This window comes from Salmo salar, chromosome ssa01 (genome assembly GCF_905237065.1).
Source record: "Salmo salar chromosome ssa01, Ssal_v3.1, whole genome shotgun sequence".
In the NCBI taxonomy this organism is placed as follows: Eukaryota; Metazoa; Chordata; class Actinopteri; order Salmoniformes; family Salmonidae; genus Salmo; species Salmo salar.
In genome coordinates, this window is record NC_059442.1 from 78757736 (window position 1) to 78778063 (window position 20328).

Genomic DNA, 20328 nt, shown 5'->3' on the forward strand with positions numbered 1-20328 from the left:
GTCTGTTCACGCTCCGAACCGACCACCAGTCCCTCACAACGCTACTGTCGGCATCAGGAACTGGCCACAAGCCACTTCGGCTGCACAGATGGGCCGACCGCCTCAGACAGTACAACTATCAGCTGAAGTTCACTCCAGGGAGGGATAACGTGGTGGCAGACCTCCTCTCACGCTCCTTTGACGCTCCTACTCCGACCGTCTTGCCAGACGACAACGAAACAGAGCTCGTACAAATGCTTTACGCTCCTCTTCAGTCAGTCGTCTCACTGGAGGAGCTGAAGCAAGCATCGGAACAGGATCCCACACTGTCTACCCTGCGCACCTACATACGCACTGGATGGCCAGCACACGTGCCGGAAGAGCTGGCGACTTTCGCCAGGGTGAAGCACGAACTGTCTTGCTGGGAAGAAGTCTGTGTCTCTCGAGGGTTTTGCACTGTAGTCCCAAGTGGTCTGCGTGCGCGTGTTCTATCCATGGCGCACGAGGGGCACTTGGGCATAGTGAAGGTCAAACAGCGATGTCGAGACCTTGTGTGGTGGCCAGGCATCGACCACGACATTGAAGCCCTGGTCAGGGATTGTGCTGCATGCCTCCTCAGTGGGAAAACAGGACAGTCCGCCCCACCCCCCCTGCAGCCTCTCGCATGGCCGTCTCGCCCCTGGGAGCACATCCAACTGGACATCTGTGGTGAGATCCATGGTCACGCAGTCCCTCACCATCAGCGCTTCCTGGTGGTGGTGTATGACCTCCACTCTAAGTGGCCAGAAGTGGTTCCTGTCGGAACTGTCACAGCACAGGCCATCGTGGACATCCTAGACAGCCTGTTCACAAGGTGGGGCCTGCCCCTCACCCTTACCACGGACAATGGGCCCCAGCTAATCTCTGCCGAGTTCTCCTCATATCTCAGCAACAAGGGAATCAAACACATCCGCACGGCCTACTACAACCCACAAGCTAACGGAGGGGTGGAACGCTTCAACCAAACGCTGAAGAACGGCATCAGAGCGCACCTGGTCCAGGGGTGCACGTTCCAAACTGCTTTGAATCAAACGCTAATGCACTACAGAGCAAGCAAACACACAACAACACAGGCCTCCCCGGCATCCCTCATGCTAGGTCGTGAGATGGAACTGCCACTGGACAGACTCAGAACACAGAGAGTTGCAGAACCGGCGACTAGGTGCACCCAAGAACAGCAGGCAGTGACCAGGCACCAAAGAGCAATGAAACAGCGTTTTGACAAGGCACACAGGGTGAAGAAGTCGATCATCCAAGTGTCTGACTGGGTCCGAGCCCGACGGCCTCAGCGGTGCAACAAAATGGCCTCATTCTGGTCGGAACCCCTGCAGGTCAGTCGACAACTGGGGCCCGCCACATTCATGTTGAGCAATGGATCACGCTGGCACGCCAGCCGCCTCAGGAAAGTCCCTGCTCCTCAAGGAATACGAATGCACACAGAACAGACATGCAGGCCAGAGACGCCACCGGATGGACCTCCCCCACCACTACCACCCGAGCCCCAGTCTCTACGGGCTCCCCAAGGGCCAGAGCCACAAGCGGTGGCGGTTGAAGAAAGGCCTATGCGGGCACGAACTCGCCCTGCTCATCTGGGGGACTACTTAACCTCTTTTCATTCTTAGGCTCCGGTAGGTGTCTTAGTCAACCTCCAGGTTAATGGACTGAACTGGTTAGTTTGGAGAGTCCTTCTGTTTAAAGGTTAATGTTTTATTTCTTACAGGTATCACTCTAGGTTCTTGCCCTGTGGACATTTTATATATGGTACCAGTCCCTGGTTTTGGAAAGGGGGGGGAAATGTTATGTATGGTACGACGTGCTGTACGTCATACTGTACGTTGTTATGGTTTACGACAGTGTGCTGCTTTATGGATGAATGGGTTGTCAGGATGAGTGGCACATGTCATTAAACGACAGAGTGATGTACAATGTGAAACCGTGCAGACGTGCGTTCTTCTACAGCTAGGCTAGATATAACACCGCCTCTACACCGCCTGGTGTAGAGGTCCTGGATGGCAGGCAGCTTAGCCCCAGTGATGTACTGGGCCATACGCATTACCCTCTGTAGTGCCTTACGGTCGGTGGCCGAGCAATTGCCGTACCAGGCAGTGATGCAACCAGTCAGGATGCTCTCGATGTTGCAGCTGTAGAACCTTTTGAGGATCTCAGGACCCATGCCAAATCGTTTTAGTTTCCTGAGGGAGAATAGGCTTTGTTGTGCCCTCTTCACGACTGTCTTGGTGTGTTTGGACCATTCTAGTTTGTTGGTGATGTGGACGCCAAGGAACTTGAAGCTCTCAACCTGCTCCACTACAGCCCCGTCGATGAGAATGGGGGCGTGCTTGGTCCTCCTTTTCCTGTAGTCCACAATAATCACCTTAGTCTTGGTTATGTTGAGGGATAGGTTGTTATTCTGGCACCACCGGCCAGGTCTCTGACTTCCTCCCTATAGGCTATCTCGTCATTGTCGGTGATCAGGCCTACCACTGTTGTGTCGTCTGCAAACTTAATGATGGTGTTGGAGTCATGCCTGGCCATGCAGTTGTGGGTGAACAGGGGGTACAGGAGGGGACTTAGCACTCAACCCAGGGGAGCTCCAGTGTTGAGGATCAGCGTGGCAGATGTGTTGCTACCTACCCTCACCACCTGGGGGCGGCCCGTCAGGAAGTCCAGGATCCAGTTGCAGAGGGAGGTGTTTAGTCCCAGGATCCTTAGCATAGTGATGAGCTTTGAGGGTACTATGGTGTTGAACGCTGAGCTCAGCAAGGCACCCCCACACGATCACACCTCCTCCTCCATGCTTCATGGTGGGAACCACACGTGCAGAGATCATCCGTTCAACTATTCTGCGTCTTACAAATAGGGATGCGTCTTTACCAAATAGAGATGTTGAGATGTGTCTGTTACTTGAACTGTGAAGCATTTATTTTGGCTGCAATTTCTGAGGCTGATAACTCTAATGAACTTATCCTCTGCAGCAGAGGTAACTCTGGGTCTTCCTTTCCTGTGGCGGTCCTCATGAAAACCATTTTCATCATAGCACTTGAAGAAACTTTCAAAGTTCTTGAAATGTTCCCGGATTGACTGACCTTCATGTCTTAAAGTAAGGATGGACTGTCATTTCTCTTTGCTTATTTGAGCTGTCCTTGCCATAATATGGACTTGGTCTTTTACCAAATAGGGCTATCTTCTGTATACCACCCCTACCTTGTCATAACACAACCGATTGGCTCAAATGCAATAGGAAGGAAAGAAATTCCACAAATGAACTTTTAAGAAGGCACACCAGTTAAATTAAATGTTTTCCAGGTGACTACCTCATGAAGCTGGTTGAGAGAATGCCAAGAGTGTGCAAAGCTGTCATCAAGGCAAAGTGTGGCTACTTTGAAGAATGTAAAATCTAAAATATACAGTTTTTTATTTGTTTAACACTTTTTTAGCTACTACTTGATTCCATATGTGTTATTTCATAGTTTTGATGTCTTCACTATTATTCTAAAAAACCTTGAATGAGTAGGTGTGTCCAAACTTTTGACTGGGACTATATAATTATTAGAAGGCAAGACAAAATTTGAAACAACCATAAATACATTCATTTATATTGACATCCTAGAAAGTGGCACTATTCATTGCGCTTTTCCCTAACCTATAATTTGAAATGTATGTAAGTTCTGTGGCAGTTAATTCAACAGTGGGAAGTTAGCTTCATGAAATTAGTTGATGACCTGTAGGGAAGGCCTGGTTGCTCAAAGACCTCTCCATCACGGTTGACAATTCCACGGTTTCCCCCTCCCAGAGTGCAAAGAACCTTGACGTGACCCTGTTGTATTCTGCAAACATCAAGTCAGTGACTCATCCAGGCACTTGTCATCTCCCATCTGCACTACTGCAACTTGCTGTTGGCTGGGCTCCCCGCTTGTGCCATCAAACCCTTGCAACTTATCCAGAATGCTGGAGCCCGCCTGGTGTTCAACCTTCCCAAGTTCTCCCATGTGACCCTGCTCCTCCGCACACTCCACTGTCTTCCAGTTGAAGCTCACATCCACTACAAGACCATGGTACTTGCCTACGGAGCAGCAAGATGAACTGCCCCTCCCTACCTTCAGGCTACGCTCAAACCCTACACCCCAACCCGAGCACTCCGTTCTGCCACCTCTGGACTCTTGGCCCTATCACCCCTACGGGAGGGCAGCTACCCCCTTTTTCATTTTTTATATAAAATGCCTTTCGTGAACTAACACTCATACTTTACTTTTTTCCCCCTTAATAGCTCTGACTTTGCTGATAGCTACCTTATTGAGGGAAAATGTACTTACTATGGCTGTGATATGTGGTTGTCCCACCTAGCTATCTTAAGATGAATGGACTACTGTAAGTTGCTCTGGAAAAGAGCATCTGCTAAATGACTAAAATGTAAATGTAAAATGTTGATGTGGTTACTAAAACAGCAGTACCTATTGATTGGTAGAATATAAGTCTGTTCGGATTTGAATAGCAGAGAAGTAGACTAAGGTTGCATACCATGTAAGTTTCTGCCCAACTTGTTGAAAGATGTGTCAAAATGTCAGTTGTTTGTACAGGTTGACAGAAAATATAGTTGATGTGGTTACTAAAACAGTCGTAACATTTGATTGGAAGAAGATATTTCTGTTCAGATTTCAAATTTGAAAAGCAGAGACATTTACTAAGATTTTATACGTTCTATGTCTAACTTGTTGGGAAAGTGGTCAAAGTAGCTGATTTGTGTCAAAAGCTGAATTTATGGGTTGCACCTCTGTCACGTTGTTGCCACTGTCAATGATCTACAGATGCTGCAGCATATTTATGTCTGACTGATGGGTAATGCTCAGTCTTTCTGAACGGGGGCTAATGACTGTTTCATCAAAATTACACTATAGTGGCCTGGAAATACGATGACTTTGCTAAAGTAGAAAACAACTTTGCTATCATTATGATGTCATCAAGTTTACTTTAGAGAAATGGCAATGAGCTAGCAAAGTTAGTCAGAAATAGCTTTTTTTAAATTTTACCAGGTAAGTTGACTGAGAACACATTACAGCAACAACCTGGGGAATAGTTTCAGGGGAGAGATGAGCCAATTGTAAGCTGGGGATGATTAGATGGCCATATTGGGAATTTAGCCAGGACACCAGGGTTAACACCCCTACTCTTACAATAAGTGCAATGGGATCTTTAATGACCTCAGAGAGTCAGTTAGCAAAAATTCTGGTGCTCTCCCCTCAATCTTAGTGAGGTAGCTAAAGTTTTACTGCATCTAAAGTCAATCTGGTGACATCACAATGATGACAAAAGCTTATCCTACTAATTACTTGCCTCCTTTTGAAATGTCATTGTGTTCCTAAGCCACGGTAATGCAATTTATACTACATCTTCATCAGCACTGACACTGCATTGAGTAGAATGCTCAGCTGGGCATCAGTCCTAAAACAGACATTCAAAACAATATTGTGCTGAAACGTGCAATTTGGAGGTCAAGGGAGTTTTTAAGAATGGAACCTTTAGAATGCTGACAAAATCTTATTTAAGTGGATGAGGACAAAAACGTTTTATAGTTTAAAATTATAGATGTTATCACAAAGTTGTATAATAGCGTAATATTCCAGACAGTCTACACATTTGAATGTTTGAATGGCGTTTTTAGCTTAAACGATGTCAGAGGAGTAGCGTTCTAAATAATAAATATAATAAAAAGGCAGGAATAATGTTTACCATATTTAAAGTGGGCACTTTTGCTTTCACAAGTCCTATTAATAATTAAGATGTTTGTTTAGGGTGTGGGTGTAATGGTCAAATTCTTTCTGTTTTTTTCCAATGAGAGGGATGTTCTTTAGCCAGACTGCATATTTGCAAAATGTCCAGTGTCCCATGCCAATGTATTTTATTACAGATTTTTTTACACTTCGGCATCCAGGCCAAATGAAATAAATTATTGCGTTCCATGGATTTCCTCTAAATGAACATACAGCCCAACCTGAGCAAAGAATGGTGGCGCTTCTATGAAAATGTGTTTGTGGTGTTCAACCAGCCACACAAAAAAAACACAGTCTGCCATGTTGTATTTCTGTACATTTAATTCAAAACTCTCTCATTCGCTCCATTTCAGAGACTGTTTGTCCAAGCAGAATCCCAGTCGATAACGGTGATGTCAAGGGCTTCGATATTCTACATTATCTGGATTTGGCCCAAAAACTAAAAAAAACTCAAGGGTCTTTTTATGGTGCCAAGGCCTTTCAAGTGACATCTCGTGTTGACCTGAGTGAAAGCACAAAGTAAGCTTAAAACATCATGCCATGTCTGTATTGCTAAGTCTACTATATCTCTCTGGTACACATCACTCTGGTTGTTTTATAGTGATGTGATTGACTGATTGTTTGATTTTTGGCCCACAGGAACTTGTTTCCAGATGGCCTGCCTCCCTCCTATGTCTTTGTGTCCACACTGAGGTACAAGGGGTCTCTGATCAGGGAAGAGTGGGACCTTTGGAGGATACAGACCAATGACGGGAAACCACAAATGGCGGTCACACTAAATGGATTTGAACGCAATATCATGTTCACCACAACCAGTGTAGCACCAAGTGGTACTCAGAAAGTGGTCTTCCAACAAGAACCTGCCAAGGTATGTGAACATCATGAGTGATTGGCTTCCAAATCACCAAAACAGACACATGACATGATAGTACTTTACCAAGGCTCAATGAAAATGTCAAAAAGGAAAAGAGAAACAAAAATAGTCTGTCTAAGTCATTCATTCATTTCTTATCAGAACTGGTAATCAACATGAACATCTCTAAGGCAGATGTATAATCCATAAAGTCCATAAAACACAGAGAGGGCTCATAGAAAAGTTATCACTATGATATGGTTTATTATTGCACACATTAATGATATTACTATTAGTAGACATTATACTAATAACATGACAGAAAACTACATTGGTGCTGTTATATTCCAAATAAACATTTTCAAGAAAACGTCTAACGTTCATGACTATCTGAGGATTAGGAGGTGGGGGGATTGAAGACATGAGAAGAATGGAATGTAGAGAATTTAAATAATAATGTTTGAATATGGTCAAATGATCAAACTTCCTAGAGCAGTCACCATGTCAGACTATTTGTAATCATCCAAAGTTTTCCTAATGGCCATATGCTAGCCGAGGCCTACTTTAAAATGTATTCCTGACATGCCTAAACCAACACAATCTCACACTCAGTTTGTGCAAATGTGTAAAAAAAGTATTTCAGCAGATTTTGTGTATTTTTGTGTAGCTTAATTCGTGTGAAAATACACAAATTTTTGTGCGACTTAACTCGTAGGAAAATACACACATTTTTGGGGGGCAAACTTCGGAACAACCTTTTAAAAGTTATTGAAGCAGTGCATTTTGGGCAATGATGTTCTACACGGCTACATTACCGGCTACCGATGTCGTTAAATTCTGTGAACTGCTCCATGTGTCTTGAGGTATATGAGCTGAGAGGTATTGCTGCCTGATATTCTGCTGGAACTAGCTATGTGTATGGGGCAAATGTGTCTTTGTATACATAATAGTTCCTTATCCTCTTTTTTTGGTCAAATAGAAACTATTTGATGAGAACTGGCACCAGTTTAGGCTACTGGTCACTGAGCAAGATGTTATCCTGTATGTTGATGACCTGGAAATTGAAACCCTGCCGTTGGAACCTCCTGTTGGTATCTTCATTAATGGGAAGACCCAGATCGGAAAGTATGTCAGCAAAGAGACAACTGTACCAGTAAGTTTATCCAGAGACAATATTTTCACAACCAATAACCTGCATTTGTGCCTCTTTGAGCAAGACAACTGTTTATATTGGATCACATTTGAGCCTCTACTGGTCTAACTGTTTAACAGTAGGATGTCAAGGGTCAAGGGTCTGCATTGTCCTCTGAAACATACAGACCTTAGATTAGACAATCTTGGCATGAAGATCCTCTCTGTCCTCTACGTCTTATTTAGTCTTTATTTGGCCATGTTGATAATTGGTGTGCCAAACATGCTAACCTGCAATCAATCATAATGATGTTGTGTTTTAATTGGTTTGACATGATCTATTTTCCTTAATTCAAACTACTTTTGGCTAAGCAAATTTGAGACATGCAACCAGAATGTATCTGGATTTGTTATTAAACCCATAAAACTATCGTAAATATAATGAAGTTGTCACTTAAGTCTAAAGAAACAACATCCTGGTACAGTGATGATACAGACTTATGACTCATTAATCATTAGAACTGTTAGCAAGATAAAGCAGCCTCTTGTTAGGGATGAATTGCTTTTTTCCAAGACTCATGGAGGATTCCTATCTTTAACAGTTTGAGATCATGAAACTCAGGATCTACTGTGACCCCGAGCAGAACAACCGTGAGACCGCCTGTGAAATACCACGAGTTGTGAGTATAAACACCTGTTTGGATCTGTGCTTGTAGTAAATGTGCCACATTAAAACCAAGCTCTATTTTTTAAGGGATCACATATTTTCTTTATCTGTTCTTGATCACAATGCACCACTATATGCCACCATACCACCATGACTTAGTATCAGAAAACCCAAGCCTACAATCAGTAGCATGTCCAGGGGGTGGCCACCTATTATGTTATCTAATAGGTCGGCTCTGAATATATTTTTATATAAATTATATGCATTTTTATCAGATGTGCACCGACAACAAGACTTATCAATCTCACAGGAGAAAGCATCTGAGCGAGCGAAACACCGCCCCTCTGTCTTAATGTGTAGGCCATATATATCTGATGCTGTCTGGCCAAAAACAGTAAGACATCAACGTGGATAGATAGGAAGGAGAAATCATTTTATACTTTTGTTTCTTTTTTTTTGTTTCTTTTTTATTGTTTTATCCATGAATATACACCACTTTGTAGTCTGAACGTCATTAAACGCATGGTGTTTGTAATAGATGTCCCTTTCCATTCAAATGGCGGGTGCCAAAGAGTAACAGTGAGGTTAAGAGTGGAGGCTTTAGAAACATTTGCGGTGGACGATAGACGGGCCAGATTCCTCGTATTCCTGTTCAGATGTTGGATTTATTTTGGAGTAGATGAACGTGCGCATGTAACCTACTTAACCTACTTTTTAAAGTGATTTGTTTGAAAATCAGATGAAAACATCATGACTGGTTGTGTTCATCATGACACATTTAAAGGTAATAGATTTTTACAGTTCAATTACGTCTTCACTATAAAGCCCATAACACATTTTCGACCTTAGTAGGTCCGTTAAAAAAATAGAGACCCCCTGAAAGTAACGTTATAATTCGCACTGCCAATTACAAGTGAATTTACTCTTGTATGCTAATACCCTTATATAGAATCCTGACTTTGAACGCAAACACTGTAACAAAACGTTGGAATTTATTAACAGGGAATTGTACCAAACCTACGCTGAAGCATTTCATGCGTTGAACCATCATAAAAATATATTGAAAAGAAATCCACCTTGCATCGATTAAGGTTCAGCATTTTATGGCCCCTCTAAACTGGGTCTGTGCCCACCTTGGCCACCCAATTCAAAATGACCTTTACACGCCATGGCCTATGATGTTATTTTGAAATCTGATAACATTTTGTCAAAAAGTTACTTTCTTATTTTTCCTTTTCAGTTGTGCATTGAAGCATATGGTACCAGGAATAGGATTAGCCATTATATAACCATTGTTTTATAGATTATTACATGTATCGCTTGTGATTTGCTTCATCCTGCTTCTACTGTGGTGGAGCGCCTTTACCTCTGCTTACCTCATGCATATTGCTCTCATTGTTATTTTACCGTCTGACGGCAACCTCTCCCTGGCCGAGTCTGTAATACCTACATTCAAGTTTCAAGCAGATCACCATAGTCCCTGTGCCCAAGAAAGAGAAGGTAACCTGCCTAAATGACTACCGCCCCGTAGCACTCACGTCGGTAGCCATGAAGTGCTTTAAAAGGCTGGTCATGGTTCACATCAACACCATCATCCCGGAAATACTAGACCCACTCCAATTCGAATACCGCCCCAACAGATCCACAGATGACGCAATCTCAATCACACTCCACACTGCCCTTTCCCACCTGGACAAAAGGAACACCTATGTGAGAATGCTGGTCATTGACTACAGCTCAGCATTCAATACCATAGTGCCCACAAAATTCATCACTAAGCTAAGGACCCTGGGACTAAACACCTCCCTTTGCAACTGGATACTGGACTTCCTGACACGCCACCCCCAGCTGGTAAGGCTAGGCAACAATCCTCCATACGTGGGCCCCTCAGTGGTGCGTGCTTAGTCCCCTCCTGTACTCCCTGTTCACCCACGACTGCGTGGCCAAGCACAACTCCAACACCATCATTAAGTTTGCTGATGACACAACGGTGGTAGGCCTGATCACCGATAACGATGAGACAGCCTATTTTGGGTATTTGGTATTTTATTAGGGAGGAGGTCAGAGACCTGGCAGTGTATGTGGTGCCAGGACAACAACTTCTCCCTCAACGTGAGCAACGCAAAGGAGATGATCGTGGACTACAGGAAAAGGAGGGCTGAACACGCCCCCATTCACATTGACGGGGCTGTAGTGGAGCGAGTTGAGAGTTTCAAGTTCCTTGGTGTCCACATCACCAACAAACTATCATGGTCCAAACACACCAAGAAAATCGTGAAGAGGGCACGACAACACCTTTTCTCCCTCAGGAGAAAAGTGCGTACAGCTCAGTACATCACTGGGGCCAAGCTTCCTGCCATCCAGGACCTATATACTAGGCGGTGTCAGAGGAAGTCCCAAAAAAGTGTCATAGACTGTTCTCTCTGCTACCATATGGCAAGCGGTACCGGAGTGCCAAGTCTAGGTCCAAAAGGCTCCTTAACAACTTCTACCCCCAAGCCATAAAACTGCTGAACAATAAATCAAATGGCCACCTATTTGCATTGACCCCCCCCCCCCCCCCCACCCCCCTTTGTTTTTACACTGCTGCTACTCGTTGTTTATTATCTATGCATAGTCACTATACCCCTACCTACATGTACAAATTACCTCAACTAACCTGTACCCACGCACCTTGACTTGTACCCCTGTATATAGCCTCATTATTGTTATTTTATTCTGTTACTTTACATTTTTTTACTTTAGTTTATTTAGTAAATATTTTCTAAGGTCTACACCTGTTGTATTTGGTGCATGTGACAAATAAAATTTTATTTTATTCTGTTTGTGAAGCAGTGGCCAAATGCTCCAATGGCTTGGCTATTTATTTCACTGCTAATCCACAATGCCAGACCATTGTTTTGCATCTGTGGTTTCTGGATTTCAGTTTGGGAGCCACAAAGAGAGAGAGCGATGCACTGAAAATACACCTCCGCATGCCAACATCTCTCTCTCTTTCTGTCACTCCTGGCATGACTTGCAATGCTTAATTTACCTTAAATTCAACCTGTGTTATTGTCTTAATGGATTGGTCTATTATGGTGAGATTACAGGTTGCCAGGCGCTTCAATGACATAATCTTGCTCCTTTTATTTCCAGGACGGAGAGGTATGTATTTTGGCTGATGGCTTTGCTTTATTACAAAGAAACCCCTAGTTTCATTTTCATCACTAGAGGTAAGACTTATTTTATTGCATGGTCTTTTGCAACAACACTTTACCTTAAGTTACCCATATACCTATGTAACTACACAGGAATAGCTGTAGTTATAACATTGTAATAACCTGTAGTGACAAAGTAACTGCTTTGTAATCACATAGTAATAGCGTTTAGGCACACTTTACATTAGGTTGCACATACCTGTAGTTACATGGAATTTTATGGATTTCAGGGTAAGTGAGTCCAAGCTAATATTCTTCACTTATTTGAATTAATATGCAGTCAAGTGCTGTGTTTGAATACCCATAGTAACATACTGTATTCTCCATACTTAATGAGTATATACTACATACTATATACTATTAGTTCACTTTAGTATACTGTAAACGAACGCTATCCTTTCTGTTGAGCATACTAGCGCTACGCCTGTCTACCGGAAGTTGATTCTGTTGCTATGCAACCTCTTGCTAGCTTGTTAGCATAAATAATTACTAGCTAGACATTTTTGTCTTTGAAAATTCAATCTGGAGAGCCAGAGTGCGCTCTGGGCGTTCTTAAATTCAGAGCGTTGTCAGATTGTCCATTCCTAACTTCTGAGTGTTTCCCCTCTCTGAGCATTCAGAGCGCAAACTGGCTGAGGAGTAGGGTTGTTCAGAGCGATCTGACCATCACAACAGCACTGCAGTCAAGCACACAAGCTAACTGGCTAGCTACTTCCAGACACAAATGAGAAAACACCTCCCTCTAACCATTTAACTCACTATAGCAGAGCTGGTTATCCAGAGTGTTGGTGACTGTAACTGTGCTGCTGGCAACAATTTAATTAGCTTTTTTGCTGATGTTTACTGGCCATATAAACGGGTGTTGAGAGTTCGTAAATTACTCAGTTATTCTGCGCTCTGGCACACTCAGATGAGAGTGCTCTGAAATCGGAGTAGATAGCCAGAGCTAATTTTTGTCCATTGAGAACACACAACGACTATACCGCTAAGCTAAGACTGACGTGAATAATTAAGTCAATGAACTTTGGGTAGTTAGTTAGATAGCATATAATTAATATACTGGCAAGTTCGATGTATTAGTAGCCAACTAACGAGGTAGCTAGCCTGTTGGGGGTAGGGGGCAGTATTGACACGGCCGGATAAAAAACGTACCCGATTTAATCTGGTTACTACTCCTGCCCAGTAACTAGAATATGCATATAATTATTGGCTTTGGATAGAAAACACCCTAAAGTTTCTAAAACTGTTTGAATGGTGTCTGTGAGTATAACAGAACTCATATGGCAGGCAAAACCTGAGAAGATTCTGTACAGGAAGTGGCCTGTCTGACAAGTTGTTGTTCATCTTGGCTCTTTTTATTGAAGACTGAGGATCTTTGCTGTAACGTGACACTTCCTACGGCTCCCATAGGCTCTCAGAGCCCGGGAAAAAGCTGAATGATATCGAGGCAGCCCCAGGCTGAAACACATTTACGCTTTTGGCAAGTGGCCGATCAGAGGACAATGGGCTTAGGCGCGTGCCCGAGTCGACCCCGTGCTTTATTTTCTTTCGTCTGTTTACCTAAATGCAGATTCCCGGTCGGAATATTATCGCTTTGTTATGAGAAAAATGGCATAAAAATAGATTTTAAACAGCGGTTGACATGCTTCGAAGTACGGTAATGGAATATTTAGAATTTTTTTGTCACGAAATGCGCCATGCTCGTCACCCTTCTTTACCCTTTCGGATAGTGTCTTGAACGCACGAACAAAACGCCGCTGTTTGGATATAACTATGGATTATTTGGGACCAAACCAACATTTGTTATTGAAGTACAAGTCCTGGGAGTGCATTCTGACGAAGAACACCAAAGGTAATAACATTTTTCTTATAGTAAATCTGACTTTGGTGAGTGCTAAACTTCCTGGGTGTCTAAATAGCTAGCCCTGTGATGCCGGGCTATCTACTGAGAATATTGCAAAATGTGCTTTCACCGAAAAGCTATTTTAAAATCGGACATATCGAGTGCATAGAGGAGTTCTGTATCTATAATTCTTAAAATAATTGTTATGCTTTTTGTGAACGTTTATCGTGAGTAATTTAGTAAATTTTTTGTAAATGCACCGGAAGTTTGCGGGGGTATGCTAGTTCTGAACGTCACATGCTAATGTAAAAAGCTGGTTTTTGATATAAATATGAACTTGATTGAACAAAACATGCATGTATTGTATAACATAATGTCCTAGGTGTGTCATCTGATGAAGATCATCAAAGGTTAGTGCTGCATTTAGCTGTCTTCTGGGTTTTTGTGACATTATATGCTAGCTTGAAAAATGGGTGTCTGATTATTTCTGGCTGGGTACTCTGCTGACATAATCTAATGTTTCGCTTTCGTTGTAATGCCTTTTTGAAATCGGACAGTGTGGTTAGATTAACGAGAGTCTTGTCTTTAAAATGGTGTAAAATAGTGATATGTTTGAGAAATTGAAGTAATAGCATTTCTAAGGTATTTGAATAACGCGCCACAGGATTCCACTGGCTGTTACGTAGGTGGGACGATTTCGTCCCGCCGGCCCTAGAGAAGCTAGCTAACATTACCGGTAGTACCTACTGCTGTAATGATATGCTATGCGGTTCGTAAGGATAGCATAGCCAACAAATTGTCAACATAACGTGTAGCGTAAGTAATTTAAAAAGTCATTACTTTATTACATTGCTCAACATTTTCTTAACATTTGTCATAATTATTTAAAGCAATTCATTAGTATCCGCTCTCGTCGGACTTCGGCTACATATTTCTTCCGCCATTTTCTTCAAATCTGAAAACGTTGCGAAGCCCTGCCCATTTCTTGAAGAATTACATTATGCGCCCTAAAAGTACAGAAACAGTGTCCACTGCGTGTATACTTTGTATTTTGGCAAATGTACAGTAGTACGACATCCAGGAACCTTTGGCATACTAACTCTATCCATACTATGACCAATAAGCATACTGTACTCAATTTACGTCACAAAAAGTATGGTTAGTGCGGTTAGTTTGAGTATTCAAACACAGCTAAGGTGTGTTTGTTTCTTGCTATAAACGTGTAATATAGAACCTTGTCTCTAGAACTACAGTTGAAGTCGGAAGTTTACATACACTTAGGTTGGAGTCATTAAAACGCGTTTTTCAACCACTCCACAAATTTCTTGTTAACAAGCTATAGTTTTGGCAAGTCGGTTAGGACATCTACTTTGTGCATGACACAAGTAATTTTCCCAACAATTGCTCACAGAAAGATTATTTCACTTATATTCACTGTATCACAATTCCAGTGGGTCAGAAGTTTACATACACTAAGTTGACTGTGCCTTTAAACAGCTTGAAAAATACCAGAAAATTATGTCATGGCTTTAGAAGCTTCTGATAGGCTAATTGACATCATTTGAGTCAATTGGAGGTGTAACTGTGGATGTATTTCAAGGCCTACCTTCAAACTCAGTGCCTCTTTGCTTGACATCATGGGAAAATCAAAAGAAATCAGCCAAGACCTCAGAAAAAAATTTGTAGACCTCCACAAGTCTGGTTCATCCTTGGGAGCAATTTCCAAACGCCTGAAGGTACCACGTTCATCTGTACAAACAATAGTACGCAAGTATAAACACCATGGGACCACGCAGCCGTCATACCTGGGGCGTCAGGTAGCCTAGTTGTTGGAGCGTTGGACTTGTAACCGAAAGGGTGCAAGGTCGAATCCCCGAACTGACGAGATAAAAATCTGTCGTTCTCCCCCTGAACAAGGCAGTTAACCCACTGTTCCTAGGCTGTCATTGAAAATAAGAATTTGTTCTTAACTGACTTAACTGACTCAGGAAGGAGATGTGTTCTGTCTCCTAGAGATTAATGTACTTTGATGCAAAAATTGCAAATCAATCCCAGAACAACAGCAAAATAACTTGTGAAGATGTTAGAGGCAACAGGTACAAAAGTATCTATATCCACAGTAAAACGAGTCCTATATCGACATAATCTGAAAGGCTGATCAACAAGGAAAAAGCCACTGCTCCAAAACCGCCATAAAAAAGCCAGACTACGGTTTGCAACTGCACATGGGGACAAAGATTGTACTTTTTGGAGAAATGTCCTCTGGTCTGATGAAACAAAAATAGAACTGTTTGGCCATAATGACCATCGTTATGTTTGGAGGAAAAAGGGGGAGGCTTGCAAGCCGAAGAACACCATCCCAACCATGAAGCACGGGGGTGGCAGCATCATGTTGTGGGAGTGCTTTGCTGCAGGAGGGACTGGTGCACTTCACAAAATAGATGGCATCATGAGGGAGGAAAATTATGTGGATATATTGAAGCAACATCTCAAGATATCAGTCAGGAAGTTAAAGCTTGGTCGCAAATGGGTCTTCCAAATGTACAATGACCCCAAGCATACTTCCAAAGTTGTAGAAAATGGCTTAAGGACAACAAAGTCAAGGTATTGGAGTGGCCATCGCAAAGCCCTGACCTCATCCTATAGAATATTTGTGGGCAGGACTGAAAAAGCGTGTGCGAGCAAGGAGGCTGTCATGCTCGGACCTATGAGAGCTGTTTTTTCTCTGGTTAGTTAGGTCAGGGTGTGACATGGGTGGGCAGTCTATGTTTTTTGTTTCTATGTTTTGTTCTTGTTTTTCTATTTCTAGGTTGAGTTTTGGATGATCTCCAATTAGAGGCAGCTGGTTCGTGTTGTCTCTAATTGGAGATCATATTTATGTTGGGGTTTGTCTATGGGGTTTTGTGGGTAGTTGTTTTCCGTTTTGTATGTTAGTTACCTGACGGAACTGTTGGCTGTCGTTTTTGTTATTTTCTGTTTAAGTGTTATCATTAATAAAATATGAGCACTCTACACGCCACGCCTTAGTCCCCTTTATACAACCCATGTTACAGAGGCCGACAAACCTGACTCAGTTACACCAGCTCTGTCAGGAGGAATGGGTCAAAATTCACCCAACTTATTGTGGGAAGCTGGTAAAAGGCTACCTGAAACGTTTGACCCAAGTTAAACAATTTAAAGGCAATGCTACCAAATAATAATTGAGCGTATGTAAACTTCTGACCCACTGGGAATGTGATGAAAGAAATAAAAGCTGAAATAAATCATTGTCTCTACTATTATTCTGACATTTCACATTCTTAAAATAAAGTGGTGATCCTAACTGACCTAAGACAGGGAATTTGTACTAGAATTAAATGTCAGGAATTGTGAAAAGCTGAGTTTAAATATATTTGGCTAAGGTGTATGTAAATTTCCGACTTCAACTGTACGTTTACAAAGTCATTTTGCTGGTAGTGTCTGCTGTGTCAATGCTTCTGGGCTGCTAAAAGCTAAATGATAAGGCTGCTGCTAAGAGACATGAACTGAATGCACTCTCTTGGCTTCTGTTGTCTGAGAGTGTCTGTTAGCAGGAAATCAGATACAATAATTGATTAGTAGTATAGCTTAATGAAAGATATGTAATGTGTGATTAGTGAATGATGTGTTTCTTGTTTATTCCAGTGTGCAAACGGCCCTGGTGATATAGACGTGGACCCCACTCCAGAACCCTGCACCTGTCCTCCCGGACCCCCTGGCCTTCCAGGCATGAAGGTCAGTCAGAAGGCTTCACCCCTAGACTTGCCAGTTTCTAAATCCAGTGTCAACTCCTTCCATCCGGAACATGCTGCTGTGCAAATCAAATACACTTCTGAAAGCATTCCACATTTGAACAGTTTTGTAACAAAATGTTTTGTCTCCCCGCAAATTGCATGAGCAATTCGTCCAACACCATGTAAGTACAGCCAAATAGAAAGATAAGGTTGAAGCAAATGTGGCTGTCTGCCTACAGTACATCAAGGTGACAGCAATGCATGTGATTGGGTTGTGGTTGGGAGATGTTTTCAATAAGACCTGCCCCACTGTCCTACGTTCTTATTGATGGAAATAACTAAACATTGAAATAGGGACTAGTTCCAGACTGTTTGGCAAGAGAATGACACGTTAACTAAAAGTAGCAACAGACTGGCTTCTAGGCAAAATTAAATTTCCTGAAATGGGCCACAAAATAAAATGCTCTGTGACCCATTTCATTATTCATAGAGCATGTGCCAAATAATTATAAGATGTTAAAACTAACACTAAAGCTTTGAAGTAGCGTACCTTTAACTAATATTACCATAGCAATTGGTCCCTTTATTCTATAAGAGTGTACAAGGTTTCAGACATGTTTGTGTTTATAAGGGCATGGTCATGCATGGGTGCAAATCCTGTTTTTCAACAGGAAAAGATTACTCAACAAGGTTTTGATGGTAGATCCAAAATGCTACAAGCATGGCTGGTTCACAGATGGACATTTTGGGCTGATATATTAACAGGAATTGTAATAAATGGCATCTTGAATAAAGTAAAGCTAAACCTATCCTGCTGAGACATGCACTTGGAAAGATGTGTTTTACTGATAGTCAGTAAAGCCGTGACATATAATTTTCCAGGAAAGGTCAAAACCATTACTGTTTGATGCTCCTCACAAAGAACATGTTTTAAAACAATTTGCAGCATGCAATCGAAAAACGGTTTCTGAGTAGTTCAGCAGTTTCATGAGTGGTGCACTTGCATTGTTTAAAGGTCCAAATGGTCCAGTCAATAACCTGCTGTGTTCTCTTTCAGGGGGAAACAGGAACAATGGGAAGGCCCGGTCAAGCTGGTCCTGCTGGTGCTGATGGTAAGCCTGTGAGTACTCCATCGTTTTATATTCAAACATCCCCTCACTCAACACTCATCAGAATCCAACACTTTGGAGAAAATCAATGTATCAATAATGGATGCACTGCTATATGGGACATTGTTGAATGGGTGTTCAAATCAGTCCGATGCCAATTGGAGCTCTTGAATATCAAGATAATTCAGTTGTAACGGTTAAAGGGCACACTTGGAGAGATGCACAGTACATAGCTGTGCTAATGGCACCCTTTCTCCAATAGGATTTGCCTGTCAAGGATTCCAGGGCATTTTCACGTTTTTAAAAATAAAGGAAAAGAGGTTTATACTATATCAAATCAAATCAAACTTTATTTGCCACATGCGCCGAATACAACAACTGTAGACTTTACCGTGAAATGCTTACTTATAAGCCCTTAGCCCTTAACCAACAGTGCAGTTCAAGAAGAAGAAAATATACTGCTCAAAAAAATAAAAGGAACACTAAAATAACACATCCTAGATCTGAATGAATGAAATAATCTTATTAAATACTTTTTTCTTTACATAGTTGAATGTGCTGACAACAAAATCACACAAAAATAATCAATGGAAATCCAATTTATCAACCCATGGAGGTCTGGATTTGGAGTCACACTCAAAATTAAAGTGGAAAACCACACAACAGGCTGATCAAACTTTGATGTAATGTCCTTAAAACAAGTCAAAATGAGGCTCAGTAGTGTGTGTGGCCTCTACGTGCCTGTATGACCTCCCTACAACGCCTGGGCATGCTCCTGATGAGGTGGCGGATGGTCTCCTGAGGGATCTCCTCCCAGACCTGGACTAAAGCATCCGCCAACTCCTGGACAGTCTGTGGTGCAACGTGGCATTGGTGGATGGAGCGAGACATGATGTCCCAGATGTGCTCAATTGGATTCAGGTCTGGGGAACGGACAGTCCATAGCATCAATGCCTTCCTCTTGCAGGAACTGCTGACACACTCCAGCCACATGAGGTCTAGCATTGTCTTGCATTAGGAGGAACCCAGGGCCAACCGCATCAGCATATGGTCTCACAAGGGGTCTGAGGATCTCATCTTGGCACCTAATGGCATTCAGGCTACCTCTGGCGAGCATATGGAGGGCTGTGCGGCCCCCCAAAGAAATGCCACTCCACACCATGACTGACCCACCACCAAACCGGTCATGCTGGAGGATGTTGCAGGCAGCAGAACGTTCTCCACGGCGTCTCCAGACTCTGTCACGTCTGTCACATGTGCTCAGTGTGAACCTGCTTCATCTGTGAAGAGCACAGGGTGCTAGTGGCGAATTTGCCAATCTTGGTGGTGTTCTCTGGCAAATGCCAAATGTCCTGCACGGTGTTGGGCTGTAAGCACAACCCCCACCTGTGGACGTCGAGCCCTCATACCACCCTCATGGAGTCTGTTTCTGACAGTTTGAGCAGACACATGCACATTTGTGGCCTGCTGGAGGTCATTTTGCAGGGCTCTGGCAGTGCTCCTCCTGCTCCTCCTTGCACAAAGGCGGAGGTAGCGGTCCTGCTGCTGGGTTGTTGCCCTCCTACGGCCTCCTCCACGTCTCCTGATGTACTGGCCTGTCTCCTGGGAGCGCCTCCATGCTCTGGACACTACGCTGACAGACACAGCAAACCTTCTTGCCACAGCTCGCATTGATGTGCCATCCTGGATGAGCTGCACTACCTGAGCCACTTGTGTGGGTTGTAGACTCCGTCTCATGCTACCACTAGAGTGAAAGCACCGCCAGCATTCAAAAGTGACCAAAACATCAGCCAGGAAGCATAAGAACTGAGAAGTGGTCTGTGGTCACCACCTGCCGAGCCACTCCTTTATTGGGGGTGTCTTGCTAATTGCTTATAATTTCCACCTGTTGTCTATTCCATTTGCACAACAGCATGTGAAATTTATTGTCAATCAGTGTTGCTTCCTAAGTGGACAGTTTGATTTGACTTGGAGTTACATTGTGTTG

General features: G+C 42.9%; 1 protein-coding gene across 5 annotated transcripts in view; it reads left to right on the forward strand.

The window, feature by feature from the left end:
* LOC106611541 (collagen alpha-1(XXI) chain) overlaps positions 1–20328 on the forward strand; it is a 66439-nt gene that overhangs the window by 15832 nt on the left and 30279 nt on the right. For 4 of the 5 annotated variants that reach the window (XR_006770805.1, XM_045722953.1, XM_045722946.1 and 1 more), the window contains 7 exons: positions 6140–6305; positions 6426–6654; positions 7619–7792; positions 8373–8450; positions 11576–11584; positions 17144–17233; positions 18290–18352. Coding sequence is in view for 4 of the 5 variants with exons in the window: in XM_045722953.1 (XP_045578909.1) it covers positions 6140–6305; positions 6426–6654; positions 7619–7792; positions 8373–8450; positions 11576–11584; positions 17144–17233; positions 18290–18352 (809 nt within the window). In the remaining variant the exon portion in view is untranslated. The remainder of the gene's footprint in view (positions 1–6139; positions 6306–6425; positions 6655–7618; positions 7793–8372; positions 8451–11575; positions 11585–17143; positions 17234–18289; positions 18353–20328) is intronic. The other variant, XM_045722949.1, reaches the window with a different exon arrangement.